This window comes from Talpa europaea (genome assembly GCF_964194135.1).
Source record: "Talpa europaea genome assembly, chromosome: 11".
NCBI lineage: Eukaryota > Metazoa > Chordata > Mammalia > Eulipotyphla > Talpidae > Talpa > Talpa europaea.
The window spans coordinates 30509514-30525391 of NC_140078.1; the positions used below are offsets into that span (position 1 = coordinate 30509514).

At 34.5% G+C, this 15878-nt stretch overlaps 1 protein-coding gene across 1 annotated transcript in view; it reads right to left on the reverse strand.

The window, feature by feature from the left end:
• Nucleotides 1-15878, reverse strand: part of SEL1L2 (SEL1L2 adaptor subunit of SYVN1 ubiquitin ligase) — a gene marked incomplete at its 3' end in the record, with an annotated part of 88982 nt that overhangs the window by 51303 nt on the left and 21801 nt on the right. Inside the window, exon 3 of the mRNA XM_084247717.1 lies at nt 14646-14811. Coding sequence (XP_084103843.1) covers nt 14646-14811 — 166 coding nt within the window. The remainder of the gene's footprint in view (nt 1-14645; nt 14812-15878) is intronic.

Below are 15878 nucleotides of genomic sequence, written 5' to 3' on the forward strand. Positions count from 1 at the left end.
ATCACAGTGCTTCTTGAAGTCCATTATGATTCTTAGCAAAATCTCTGATTAGGTAAACCTGAAGTCATTTTAAAGGACTGGCAGTCCCGGATTTGATGCCTCTTTAGCAAGACTACAAAGATCTTCAAATCGTTCTTATTTCTCTTCTTCGTGACAAGCTGTCACCGTTGTCTACTTTCTTTTTTAAATTATTTTTTTAACTTAAAAGCCCATTTATGATTATTTTGTATACATCAAATATTCCAATCAATATACTAACACTGATCTATATTTTGGATAGGAATTCCTCCTGTTAATGTGCTTTTAAAGAGTGAGAATAAATTTTGAAAGGCTGACTCTGCATATGCATATATAATGTATATAAACACATATATAAATAATAATTTACACAATAGATATCTACACATGGCTTTTACCTTTATTTGTATTTCTTGTTTTTATTTTCAGATGACTGAAATATAAATTTTCTTTACTTATAGACGGTTTAATTATCAGATAAAACTTATGTGGCAGTACTTTTATTCCCTTTTTATGATTTATTTTTTCCCACAGTTTGGGGAATGCACAGACAGGAAATGATTTGAGGAGGCCATTGTGAACTTGATATAATGGACTTCTCTATACAATCAAGTAGTAGATGCCTATTCTGCCCTGATAGGGGTTTTAGGTTGATTGAAAAAAGTGTTGGGGATGAACATCATCTATAAAAGAGAGCAGAGTAGGTGTACCAGAATTCTGTTTAAGATAACAGGTATGGAAAATGTTCCAACTAGATGAATTTATATTTAAGTATTTGTCAGAGACACAATTTCTGGAGAGCTCATGACATTTCATGACTTCCTCAATCTTATTTTCATTACTCCATACCTGATTTTGTTCTATTGTGGACTGGATTGTTCCCAAATGCAGATGTTGAAGTCTCAACCCCCCAATACCTCGGAATATAACCCTATTTATACATAAGCTCTTTTAAAATCCCATTAGGGTATCTTTAACATACATTAAGGCATCCTTAAAAAAAGATGAAGAGATACCAGGAGCATGGGGGTACAGAGAAAAGACTGGGCAGGGACCCAGTGAGAAGGTGTTTATCCATAAGCCAAGGAGAGAAACCTTAAAATGAAATCAACCTTACTAACACCTCAATATTGGATTTCTAGCCTCCAGAATTGTGAGAAAATAAATTTCTGCTATTTACACCACCTAGAGTGTGGTATTTTGTTATAAAAGCCCTTGCATGAATGCCAACCCTGGATAGCTTGGAAATCAAGTTTGAATTATCCACAAACTCAGCTTCTCATCAAAGCAGTGGCTATCTTCAACATGTAGGAAGGGATGTAATTTTCTGTGGGCTCCCCAAGGTCTTCAGATGCTGTCCATCTGATATTCCAGGCAGCTAATGCCTAGAAAAATGTATACATAGGCTACTTCTGACAAGAACTTTAAGTAGTCAGTATAGTCCTTCCATCTGTCCAGCAATCAATCCCTGAATGCAGTTCACCTCTATGCCTTCTCTTGCTGACTCTTTTTTCATTAATTTCCTCTGATCATGTTTATTTCTCAATCACTATCATTTTTTATTTTGGAATTTATGCAGAATCCTCTTGTTTAATAATGGTATAAGCAATTTGTTGGAACAAAAAGGGACCACTTGCTTATTTCAGATATTGAGGAGGAGAACTATAGACAACTTGTTCTCTGTAATTCATGCATTTACTTATTCATTTCATCAGTATGAATTGAACACTTACCAAGCATTAGACACACTATTAGATATTGTATTCATAAAGATGATCAAGATGCTGTCTCAATCTGGCAAAGAGACATATATGTCTACCAAAAACTACAATGTCACAGTTTAGGCGCTGTGGAGTATAGGAGCCTTCATTGTTTTTTAAGCAACAGAAAACTAATCTGATTGGCTTAAGCAAAAGGAACATATGGGGATACTGTTGAAGACTCAAAAGAATCAGTGGGGTCAGTCAGGAATAAAGTTATCTCTGGAAGTAGAGAGTCAGATACCACTCATGGGAGGATCTGAAATTCAATACTTTTAGGATTTTCTACTCTGCTCCAGACTCCAGGATGAGTCTGATAAGTCTATTCAGGGAAGATGAGGCTTCTCATTACAACCTATAATGATATATCAGTTGGAGAAGATCTATTCCTCCAAAGGAAATTGAGATAATGAGAAAGTAAAATGGATGCAAATGCCTACTTCAGGTACCTTTTCCTGGATAAATGAAATAAAGAGATCTTCACAGATGAAATGGCACTTTAGATAGTTCTTGAAAGCTGGGTAGGAGTTTTTCAGGCTACGAATATGAAATTGGCATTCTGTTTGGAGGAGTCTATGCAAATGAATATGGGCATAAATCAATGGCAGAGTGAGGACTTGAGTGACATGGTTGGTCATGTTCAGGCTAGCAGTGGAAGTAAGTGATACTGAGGAGTGTGAATAGAGGGATGAAGAGAAAGCAGGTGGGGAAAAAACAGAAGTGTTTGTGAAGGTGAAGTCAGATTTGGTAGGAAAAAGAAAGAAATTGGAGGAAGTCAGCTCTGATCAGAAATAATTACACTGGAGTTTGAGTTAAATAGCTCTGTACTTGGCTGATAATTGGTGAAGGAGAAATAGGGTCAAATATTTTTGGAATTGAGGTCGTCAAAGAAAAAACACAAGGTCTTCAACATGGATATATGGATACCTAATCACCAGGATACTGGTGGCCTATAGTTATTGACTGATGTGGGAGAATAACAGTTCAGCCAGCCCTTTTACCTGTGTGAAGGGGCAGCCCTCCCATGCAATTTACTCTTCAAAGCCCTAAACTTCCCTGAAACCCATACCTTTGGTCAGCTGTTATCCTTGCTTATCCTGCATTCCTCATTAATTTTTATGTTCACCACAAAAACTAAAATGTTAAATTTAAATTGAAAGTAATACAAATGAATGCTATCTAAATCACCTACAAAAATAAAAGGAAAAAGAATAATATTTTGAATATAAATTATAGCTACCTCATGAGCCGCATAAATGATCATTAAGCATTAAAGAAATTAAAAATTTAGGTGGATGAAAACTATCTTATAGTCTGACAAAAAAATCTGGTGCTTTCAACATTAAAATGATAGATAACAAGTGATAAAAATGGGAAATTCTTTCCCTTACAGAAAATCTTGCTCACACAGAAAGATTGCATCTTTCCAATCTAACTTCAATTATATTTAATATAAACTAACTTTAGACTTTGATTTTCTGAATAATGCATCAGGACAGCTCTTCACATTTGCCCTTAATGTGTGCCAGGAAGATACAATCCCAGATAAGAAAGGAGAATAACGATCCAGTACTAAAAATAGCATTCAGTCCTAGAAAGAATGACTCAGCAAAGAGTTTAGTAAGATAAAGATGCAATCAACTCTAATACACTTTAATAAGAGTACAGATATTCACAATAATCAAGTTTATTCAAACTGCCCCAGATCATGATTGACAAGCATAAATACCTCTAGTGGAATTGTTAGGAAATGGTAAAAAAAAAATTGTATTATAAGTAGAAAAAATTTTTCTCTGGCTATCTACACCAAGCAAACTTTGATATATTACAGGAATTATGATTAACAAAGATTTAATTTAGTACCTACCTCTCTTAATTTAAAAGAAATATGGCTTATAGAACAAGTGAAACATTAAAAACCAATGTTATGTTATAATAGGAGTTAACATTTATCAAGTACTGAATCCTCACCATAGGTGGGATATAGGCAATCTGACTCCAGTCTGTGCTCATACTGTTTCTCAGAGCTACACAGTTTGCAGAATCATTTGAGAAACAACAAAGTTACAATCAACTGATGAAAAAATTGAAGAGTTCAAAATTCTTTAAAAAGTAAATTTTATACTAATTTGTTATAAGTATTTTTAACAATGGTTTGTTTATTTTTATTAGTACTTCATTTACCTGACATTATTGAGAAATGTGTTTTGTATCATTCTCCAACCCTTTTTTTTTTTTTTTACAGGGGAGTGTGTGAACACAGTACCCCGCTACTACAAATTATGCAGCTGAGTGTCCCACATTTGGGGAAATCGCAGGTGTCAGCACATCCGGAGTGCAATGGATAAGCCTCGCCCTGGGAAAACCACCTTTGTGATCATAGTATCGCCTCTGCCAGGGAAGTATTGTATAATTTTTTCCATTAGATGAGTCGTATTTCCCTTTTTTTGGACTGTTTTCTGATGGAAATTTGTCTAAAAAGTATGTTTCTACACCTTCTCCAATAGAAGTTAATGAGCATGATTTAACCTGATCTTGATAATTCAGAGAATCATGCACACCCAACACTATCAAGTCTAACAGGTTTCAACAAGATTGGTACTTATGGGAGGCCTTTGAAAATGGGAGTCCTTCAGTAATGAGTGGAAGTGGATGGGATAAGAGAAAGATGATGACTTGCTGTACTCATGACACTCTGGGGGGAAAGACCGGCTGATGAAAATGTCTGGGTTGACAGCTGCAGTTGCTAATTTGTACCATCTTAGGTTATTGTTTCCCAAAAGGCATATAAAACAATTTTAAGTGGCATACACACAAACCTTACAATTTGTTAATATATTTTATATTCATGGGTAGATTCTGTTTGTCAAGTGATGTTAGCATTTCCTTAAATATTTTTTCTTCTTTTAAAAAATATTTATTTACATATTTTGTAGAAGAACTGAGGAGTAGGCCAGAGGTGGAGGGGGTGAGAGGAGCGGGGAGAAGAACAGATGGATTTACTGAAATACACTGCTAAGGGGAGCAGCGGGCAAGATAGGAGAGGTCTGCTGCGCCATATGTAGGCTAGCTCCCTGGCTAGGGATTGAACTCAGGCAGTAGGGGTGACAGCGCTGATACTTTACCCCTAGGCCACCAGGGAGGCCCCTCCTTTAAATATTTCAAACATACAAAAAAAATCCAGAAAAAAAATACAGCCCTTCCCCTTCACATACAAAATTTAAGTGACAGTAATATTTTGCCATTTTATTTTTGATATGTCTCTAAGTAAACAGAATGTTACAAATACATCCAATGCTTCCTCCCAACATCTTTAATATTTGATACATAGATGTAGTAAAAGATAAACTTTAGGACAATAACTAACTCTGAAGAGGGAGTGGGGACTGATGGATCACATAAGAGATCTAGTTTTAGTATTTTGAGAAAACTCCATACTATTGCCCATAGGCACTAGATAAGTCTACATTTCCACCAACAGGGTGAAAGAATTTCTTTTTATTCACGTGCTCACAAACACTTGTTTCTGTTCTTTTTGATATGGGTCATTCTCACAGGTGTGAAGTGGTGTCTCATTGTGGTTTGGATTTTCATTTCCTTGATAATAAATTATGGTAAGTATTTTTTCACAAGCCTGCTAGCAATATGTGTCTTCTTTAGAAAAGTGTCTATTTAGCTATTCTGCCCATTTGTATATTGGGTTTTTAATTTTTTTTTTATTTGTATGAGTTCTTAGTAGATTTTGGATATTAGCTCCTTATTGAATGTATGATGTACAAATATTTTCTCTCATTTCATAGGGTGTCCTTTCATTTTATTGATATTGTCTCTTGTTGTCCAGTAGCTTCTGAGTTTGGCATAGATCCATCTGATTATTTTTGATTTTGCTTTCCTTGTTGCTGGAAACAAATCCCAAAGATATCACTGAAGCCAATATCACAGAATTTTTTGCCTATGTTTTCTTCTATATATTATGGCTTCAGGTCTTACATCCAAAATTTTAACACATTTTCAGTTAATTTTTGTGCATTGTATGACATAGTGGTCTAGTTCCATTCCTTTGCATATGACTAATTTATTCACACTATTTGTTGAACAAACTTTCTTCTGTCCATTGTGTACTCTGGGCTCCTTTATTGTAGATTAACTGTCCACGTAAGTATGTGTTTTTTCTGAGTTCTCAGTTCTATTCCATTCGTCTTTGGGTTTATTTTTATACCACTACCACACTCTTTTGGTTACTATCATTTTAGAGTATAATTTGAAGTCTGAAAGTGTGATAACTACATTTTTCTTCTTTTCTCTTGGGATTGCTTTGGCTATTTGGAATTTTGTGTGGTTTCATATAAATTTCATTAATGTTTGTTTTATTTCTGTAAAGGATGGCAATGATAGGAATAGCATTGAATCTGTATATTGCTTTGGATCAGATGGCCGTTCTAACAATGTTGATTTTTTTCAAGCCATGAGTAGGGACTATCTTTCCATTCCTTTGCACCTTCTATTTCCTTTAACAATGTCTTCTGTTTTTCATTGTTAATGTCTTCTACTTATTTCATTAAGCTTATTCCTAAATATTTATTCTTTTTGATATAATATGACAGTGAATGTGATTGTTTTCTCAATTACTTTCTCTTCTAGTTCATTGTTTTCATATAGGGATGTAATAGATTTTTGTATATTGATTATATAGTCTGGTACTTTATTGATTTATTATTTCTAATAATTTTTAAAGGGATGTTTATGGTTTTCTATGTATATTACCATGTCATCTGCAAAGAGTGATAATTTTATTTCTTCTTTCCAACTTGAATTCATTTTATAACTTTCTCTTGCCTAATTGCTCTAGCTTAACTTGATGTAGAAAGGATTTAACTCAGTTTAATTTGGCAAATATTTATTAATTTTTTTAAACACATTTATTTATTTATTTATTTACACAAGCACTGTGTACAGTCAGAAGTGCAGGAGGGTGAGAGAATTCACCAGAGCCAGAACGGGGAACAGAACAGGCAGACTGATGAAATACATTGCTGAGGGCAGCAGCGGGCATGGCAGGAGAGGTCTGCACACCATGTGGGACCCTCGTCCGGTGGCTGGGGATCGAACCAGCACTGCAGAGGCTGCGGGCAGCTTCGCAGCCCAGCAATCAACCACTGTGCCACCAGGGAAGGTCCAATATTTATTAATTTTAACTATATGACAGATACAATGCCAGGGACCTATACTGCCTTTAAATAATGGGAGTATGAGTACTGTTTGTTACATTTGAGAAATTACAGATAATAGGGCAAATGGAGAAGGACTGAACATGGGTAAATAGTTCCTCTGTTTTCAAGGTGTAGAGTAATATATTTATATTTAGAAACAGCTTGATGTTTAATTTTTAATTAAGAGGCTTTAATTAATTTCTTCTTAATTTTCTCTCTTACTCTCATCTAGAACAGATTATTATACATGACTTGTGAGCCTTGGGTTAAGGAGGTGATTATTATGAATTAGGAAGCATTTTTGAGAATAGTAGGTTAAATCTAATTTTCCTTTTTCTAAAGGATTGGAAGGTCTAGGGAATAGCATTAATATAGAACATCTACACACTATCTTTTATGATATCCTTTGTGCAAAATGTTGGAATAGGAACTGAATGAGAAAAGAGTTTAATAAGGTTTTTAGCCAGCTCAGTAACCATGTATAACCCATATTCCTTGTTCGTTCCAAAGGCTGTGAAATTCAAATGCCCCTGTAGGTAATGTTACTTTTCCATAGCTCCCTTGACTTTTTTCTGATTCCATATGTACTGTTTCTGGACTGTCTCACATTGACTCACAGTGAAACTCAACATCTATTTGAGTTGTATCAAATGAATATTCACTATTATAAAGCATTTATGAGGAATGTAGATTCTATAGATTTCATAGGGCAGAATGAGAAGATGATTAATTCCAAGAACAAAAAAAAAAAAAAAACTTTAACAGTCATTTTCGGCATCACAGATTTAAAAACAAGTTGGGTACTAGAAACTTGGAAGTTTTACTGGTTTCTCTATCTAGCACAGCCAGTCACCATCTTTCTGACTTTTTATATACGACTTTTTATATACATTATGTCTATATTTCTTCTTCTATTCTCTTTTCTCCTCATGTTTATAAAAAGAAAATGACAAAATTTCTTTCCGTGGGTTTGCAGTGCAATTTTTTTCCTCATCCTTGAATACTTGGAATCAACACCAATCTTCCATGTGGGATTGGAGGTCAAATGCTTTTAAAATTTTTTCTCAAACAAGGACAGTACACTGTATAAGGCAATACAATAAGTAAAATTTTATTTTTTCAGTATCTTACATATTCATATCTAGTTGTTCAGTATGTGAATAGAACTCTAGAGTTTCATGGTGAATTATTGTGGGCTTTGGGCTCTAAACTAGACCCTGATTTACTAATTTCTCTAACAAGGACTTGTATAAAAATTAGAAATCTTGCTTGTCAAATTTTGAGTGACAGAAAATTAGTAAAGAATAAATGAACAATGTAAGAAAATAGAAAATAAAAAGAATGACTAATAAAATGATTGATGTAATCAATATATTGGAGTAATAGCCCAAAGTGAATACAATCATGTTTAATAGGCATAAATATAAAGTCTTACATTTACATTTAAAAAATTAGATGAATACTTAAGGATTGGGAGATGCCGGTCTGTGATAGATGTGATTTCATGTGTCTTCTTGGTAACTGGGTTACCAAGAAGTAATTAAATCAAACACTAGTCTCATTGTCACTGGGAGGTATTTTGTAGATATGATTAAGACACATAAGCAAGTACTTTAAGGAGGTTATCCCAGATATTCTGGGTTGTCCTGATTCAGTCAGTTGAAAGGTCTTCAGAATTGAAGTGGGGTCTCCTTAAAGAAGAAAATTCTACTTGTCAAGAGTAGCTTTGGCTCCTGCCCAAGAGTTGCAGCTACCCTTCTTGACAAATTACCCTATACATTTTGGATTTGCCCAGTGAGTCCCCGCAATCATAAAAGTCAATCCCTTGCAATAAATCTTTTAATATATACCTCCTACTGATTCATTCCATTTGATTGAATCCTGACTGATACACTGGATTAGTACTTTTAGGTGAGAAAATATTTCAATTTGCTCTAAGTTTGTTAATTATTTTGAACATAAAATTATAGTTACCTAATGAACCACAGAGATGATCATTAAGAGTTAAATTAACATTAAAATGATCATTAAGAGCTAAATTAGCAATATAGCAGCCTAAAGACTATCCTGTAGTCTGACTAAAATATGGTGCTTTCACCATTAAAATGATAGATAATAAGAGATAAAAATGAAATTCTTTTCCCTAAAGAAATCTTGCCCATACAGACACTGCATCTTTCTTATCTAATTTCAATTATATTTAATATATACCAAATTTAGTCTCTGATTTTTGAATAATGCATTAGGACAGTTCTTCACATTTGCCCTTAATGTGTGCCAGGAAGATACAATCCCAGGTTAGAAAGGAGGATAATGATCCATTGCTAAAAATATGTTGCAGAAACAACAGGATCTTAGAAACAACATGTATGAGCCACAGTATTCAGTGAGGTAGAGCAACAGCTTTGTGGTTCTCTGTGGAGAGCAGTACTAGTGGATTATTCTCTCTAGTAAGGATTACTTTGTTTAGTTCCGACTGATAGAAGTTAACATAGATTTAACATTTAAGGTCATTGTTGGGAATTTAATGTAAGTTAAGGGTTTTATAAGAGATTTATTAAATAATGTTAAAGCTACTTTGTATGAGATAGTGAGCTTAATCACAGGTGTTTAGGAGCTGGTTTCATCTGCCAGAACTATTTTCTCTAATTAATTCTAAGATTCTATAACTTTACTTTTAATAACTATGGTTTTATTGCATGCCACAGAAAGTTCTTCATTCTTTTAGTTCATGTCCTCTAGTTTTCCATCTGGAAAACCCAGTGTGTTGGATGTTTTCCTCTCTAGATCTACCCATATTTTTCTATGACCTGGGACACTAACTCATATGCACTATATTATTGGACTTCCTTCCCCTGAAATTTCTGGTTAGGTTTGGCTAAAAGGTACCTGCAGGAAGTATGAAGAGCAGGAAGAGACTCAAGTAGGAATATTTATTTCCTTGCTTCCTCAATCTAGTTTCATGCCAGCTTTTCCCCTTGATCAAAGGTCACAGATCTGTCAGAGAACCCTCTACATGTAATTCTTGATTTTGCTTGCTTTCACACTAGCAGCATGTGATCCTTGTAACCACACTGCTCTGTGACCCTTCACAATGAGGATGTTGGGGGGTAATGTCTTTATGTTACTATCTTGGGAAGTACTTTGTGGTTTCCCTACATTTTGTCTACACTTTTAGAAATATTCCCTTTAGTAAACTTTTTTCCAAATGACTCAGTTTAAGCATGCCATTTATTTCCTATCAAAATCTTACCTGATACTTCAAGTAACATGCATTTCAACATTTTTATTTCATACCTAGTGAGCAGTGAACCAGTTTGTTTTGGATAAATTCCCTTAAAATGTTAAGATTTAGGGGCCTCCCGGGTGGCACAAGGGGTTAAGCATAGCACTATGAAGCAATCTGCGCCCTCTGCAGCACGAGTTTGATCCCCGGCCAGCCAGGGAGCAACCCACATGGCACAGCAGACTACTCTGGCTCACCCGCTGCTCCCCTCAGCAGTGTACCTTGGTCAATCCACCTGTTCTGTTCCCCACTCTGTCTTTGGTGAATCCTTTCATCCCCCTACACCTCTGGCCTCTACCTCCCAGCTCTTGTATGCATAAATAAATCATTAAAAAAATTAAGATTTAAAAATCATTGTCAGGGCCTCCCTGGTGGCGCAGTGGTTGAGCGCTGGGTTGCAAAGCTGCCTGCAGCCTCTGCAGTGCCAGTTTGATCCCTGGCCTCTGGGTGAGGATCCCACATGGCCCGCAGATCTTTCCTGCCACCTGCTGCTCCCCTCCCCTCAGTCTGCCTGTTCTGTTCTCCACTCAGGCTCTGGTGAATTCTCTCACCCTCCCTCACTTCTGACTGTACCCAGTGCTTGTATAAACAAACAAACAAATAAACAAACAAACAAATAAATAAATAAATAAATAAATCTTAAAAAAAATCATTGTCATAGCAAGACTAATATAAAACCTGCAGAAGCCAAGATCAATGAGCTCTTCCAGTCTTACATCTCATCTCTCCCCTGGAATCCTTTGGTTCTCAATTGCTATGTATTGCTCTTAGTAGCCGTAATCACTTTTCTATATTGACTTTTGCCAAAAGGACACATTTTCTAATTTATATAAATCTTTATGAATGCATATTGTGACTATAATAAGACAGGACTTCTCAAATGTCTTTAGAGTGTTTTTCATAGGTAGATTAGTGTGCCCTGGTACACTAATCCATAGGTCAGTGCAGTTATACTCCCTAGAGTTCTAGAATACAAGTAGACATGTCTTTGAAGTCTTAGATTTGGTTAATTCAATTGTGGATTTTGAAATCTATTGCACATGTTATAGCTGTTAATATGAAGCAAAAATGTTTTGAGTTATTTATAACTACTTATATTCCCTTAAAAATCTTTGTAAATTTGGTGCACAGGAAGTTGTAACATTTTTATCACATTGTTCTATATTTGTCCAAGATTATTAGAGCATCATGGGATGAAGATTCTTAATATTGTCAGCTTACTTTTGTGAGAGGTCTCATGGCTAATAACTAGAGGTTTTTGTAATGGACCATCTAAGTTCAAATTCAAGATTCCTTACTAAATAGTAGTTTTGTAATGTTAAACAAATTACTTCATAGATGAAAACTGTGTTGCAGTTTTCACATCTTATAACCTATTTTAAATTGTAAACTATCTTAAATTGAATAAAGCAGTTAAAATAATATGGGAAAAGCTCAGTTAACTTATTATTATTACAAGGCATAATATAAGGGAGAGGGATCTTATCTGAAGATTTACCATTTTACCACTTACCATTTTAAACAGCAGAAGCTCTTTCTTAAACAACCTCTACCTACCTTATTGGCCAAATTAATCAATGCTTTCCACTGATTCCATCCGATTTCCTAATGCCTACAACATGCCAAATGCTTGCAGCTAGTGGGCTTCTCTTTAGTACACATGTGCACATTTATTCCCATCCTTTGTATGATTACAAAAATCAGGAGTGCTTCTCCCCACATCTGTTTATACCAGTTGTACTGTTATTATAATTATAGTACTTAAATGAACAACATGTAAACTGATTAAAGATAAGTGCAAAGAGAACATGTGTTTCTATGTAAAGTAATTGAAGTACTATGAAAAAGTTTGATATAAGCGAGTGACTAAAATTATTCATTTAATTATAGGTGAAACATCTATATACAACTGGGGGAAAAGCCTTTAAATATCCAGAAGGATTCTGTTAGCAAACTGCTCCATAAATGTGTTTACTTCTCATTTAAATAAAAATGTGAGATGAAAAATCATAGGTGATGCTGATTGAGTGCGGTTTATTCTAGAAATGCCAATCAGAAGACCTATGCTAAATAAAATGCACATCATGTTTTCATGTTAAAAAAATAAAAGGTTTACTGATACTATGGCTATCAATTTATACTTAGGGCTGATAGGGATGAAATGTTGCCATTTATAGCAAAATGATAGCAGTTTGAGGGAATTATGTGTAGTAAAGCAAGTCAGAATGACAAAGACAAATACTGGACATTTATATAGTGGACAATTTGACAAAACAAAGTAACTAGGGGATGCTAATTAAACAAAGTGAGGTTTCTGAGGGTAAGAGAGAAGGGAGAGGGAGAAAGTATCAGGTTTATAAGAGATGGTGGTAGGGAAAAATATAAAACTAAAAACTTTTGTTAAAATTAAAAAAAATGGTTAATTGACTGTTTCTAGGTATGTGGTTTAGACTTTAATATATATATTTATGATGTTATTAAAAAAACTGATATTCTTAACTCTTTCTGCCAAAGAAGTTTCCCTTTCTTAAATGTTATTAAAATGGAAACTCATATATGTCTTTTAGAAAAGAAAAAGCTTTAAAGCATCAGATTGAAATATGTTGAAAATTATTCTAACATTTTATAGTTGATCACTAGTTAAATCCTGCACAGAGAATCTATGGAGACATTGTTTATTGCGTCTAGACGCTTCTACCATCCAGAGAAATGTATCAGCTAATTAGGCATGATAGTACAAAGGAGAGTTTTAGATTGCTAGACTAGAATAGGGAGGACACAACATTAATTCCAATTTCTTTTAAAAGTATAAGGGTTTCCCACAGATTTATGGTCAACTAATCTTTGACAAAGGAGCAAAGAATATGCATTGGAGCAAAGAAAGTTTGTTCAATAAATGGTGCTGGGAAAACTGGGTCACTACATGCAAAAGAATGAAGCTTGACCACTACCTCACACCATGCACAAAAACCAACTCAAAATGGATTAAAGAACTAGACATAAGACCTGAAACCATAAAATACATAGAAGGAAATATAGGCAAAACACTACATGATATCCACATCAAAGACATCTTTACAGACACATCACCCAAAGCAGTGATAGTGAAGGCAACGATCAACAGCTGGGACTACATCAAATTAAAGAGCTTCTGCACAGCAAAAGAGACAATAACAAAAACAAAGAGAAACCCCACCAACTGGGAGAACATTTTTGCACCCAACACTAATGATAAAGGACTGATCACAAAAATCTGCAAAGAGCTGATGAGACTCAACAAAAACAAAAACAAAATCCTGTCAAAAAATGGGCAGAAAAGCTAAAAAGAAATTTCTCTGAAGAGGAAATGCAAATGACCAACAGGCATATGAAAAAATGTTCAACATCACTTGTAATCAGGGAAATGCAAATCAAAACTACCATGAGATACCATCTCACACCAGTGAGAATGGCACATATTAAAAAAACTAGCAACAACAAATGTTGGCGAGGATGTGGAGAAAAAGGAACTCTTCTGCATTGTTGGTGGGAGTGCAAACTGGTCCAACCACTATGGAGAGCTGTGTGGAGATTTCTTGACCTACTAAACATAGAGCTTCCATATGATCCAGCAATTCCACTCCTAGGTATTTACCCAGAGGACACAGAAACATCAATTCCACAGAGCACCTGCACGCCTATGTTTATAGCAGCACTATTTACAATAGCTAAGCTTTGGAAACAACCCAAATGCCCAAAAATAGATGACTGCATCAAGAAGATGTGGTACATATACACCATGGAATATTACTCAGCATTCAAAAAAGATAAACACATGCAATTTGCAGCAACATGGATGGCGCTAGAAGGGATCATGCTCAGCGAAATAAGCCAGAAAGAAAAAGAAAAATACCGGATGGTCTCACTCATAGCAGGAATCTAGAAAACTTAAATAAGGAACCAGGAAAAATAATAACTATAAGAAAGAAAATATCAAAATCAACAAATAACTATGAACAAGAGACACTCTATGGGGGGTGGGAGGCGGGGAAAGGAGGGATTGGGGTAGAAATAAGTGGGTTGTAATTGTATGGGGAATATAAAAATAAAATTTAAATTAAAAAAATAAAAAATAAAAAGGTAAAAAAAAGTATAAGGGTTTCTATTAAAATAGGTGATAAATGTTTTGTTCACATAATTTTTGAGATTTTAAATATAGGCATCCTAATCATCAACCATGCTCATTATCACAATACAAATTCTGAATCTAAGATGGGGGGCAGAAAGCTGACAAAGTTTAAGTCTTTTGTGTTGTAAATATTTATGATTATAGCCTAGAAATAAACTCTAAAATGTGATTTTAATTTACATGCAAGAGGGAATTCTACTTACAATGATTTTTATTTCTTTTTGAGACATCTTTATTTTGAATTCCTTTTATTCTTAATTTATGCTGATTCCTTTTTTCTAACAGATTTTCTCTTTTATTGATTACTTTACTCAATGTCCTTTGTTCCAATACTTGCGATAAAAATTGTTTCAATTCGTTCACTGGTACCTACAAAGAAAAATATTTTTACTCACTTTCTATGTGCACTTTCTTAATGAAACAATGGCAATGTGAAAAACTTGTCTGTTCATGGCAAAAATACAGCTTAATATGATCAACATAGTTCCTACATTTTTTGAATCAAAATGATGATTTACTTAAATTTAAGAATTTATATTTTTCATAAGTAAAAACCTTTTAAACCTATTGCATGTAATCTGAACTGTGCAGCCAAGTGTTAAAACCTAAATGTTATAAAAATAGCAGGAGAATTTAACCAATTTTGCTCTTCTACTGGTAAGTTGTCATGGTAATATCAATTGTGTGAACTAAAGAAAATAAAGGTGTTAGTATTGCCTTGCACATTACAACTAACTTATAGTGGATAGAAAGTACGGAAAAATCTTATGACCAGATAGGAGGAAAATGTAAAATATGTTTTCCAACATACTCTCCTGAAGTCATATCATTAATCTACTTTAATCAGGCAGAGGGCTTACAGGGCATTGTTTTTGAGTAGTACAAAAATAATGCAGATTTTAAGAGAGAAAGTTTAAAAACTTTATGGAGATTCAGAGTCACAATTTACATAAATACTTTTTCAGGGAAAATTATATTGTAAGATTTAAAAAAAATTCTGTTAATTACTACATCCTAGATTTTTATTGGCTTGCCTTTCTTTTTTTTCATTGTCACAATTTAAATTTCCCTTCTCCAAGATCACTTTCTGGAATGCTTAGTGCCTTATATGTTAGCAAATACATGAAGGCAGTGACACAGAGGATAAAGTAAGCTAGGACATGGAGCCATGTAAGGAATTTAAAAAACAGCTTTATGTAGAGGTTTCACTAGAAATGGATCTGCCATATGTTCCAGCTATTCCCCTGGTACAATTTTTTAATATACTTTCTCATGTTCCACTCATCTCCACAAAACCACCTATCCCAGTACTCCGTCTTTATCCCACCCTCCATCTCTGGTTCCCTCTGGTAAACATAAGATTTTACTGAGTTCAAGATTTAATCCTACTGCATTTTGCCTGTGTATGTTTTTTATGTTATTTATATTCCACAGAT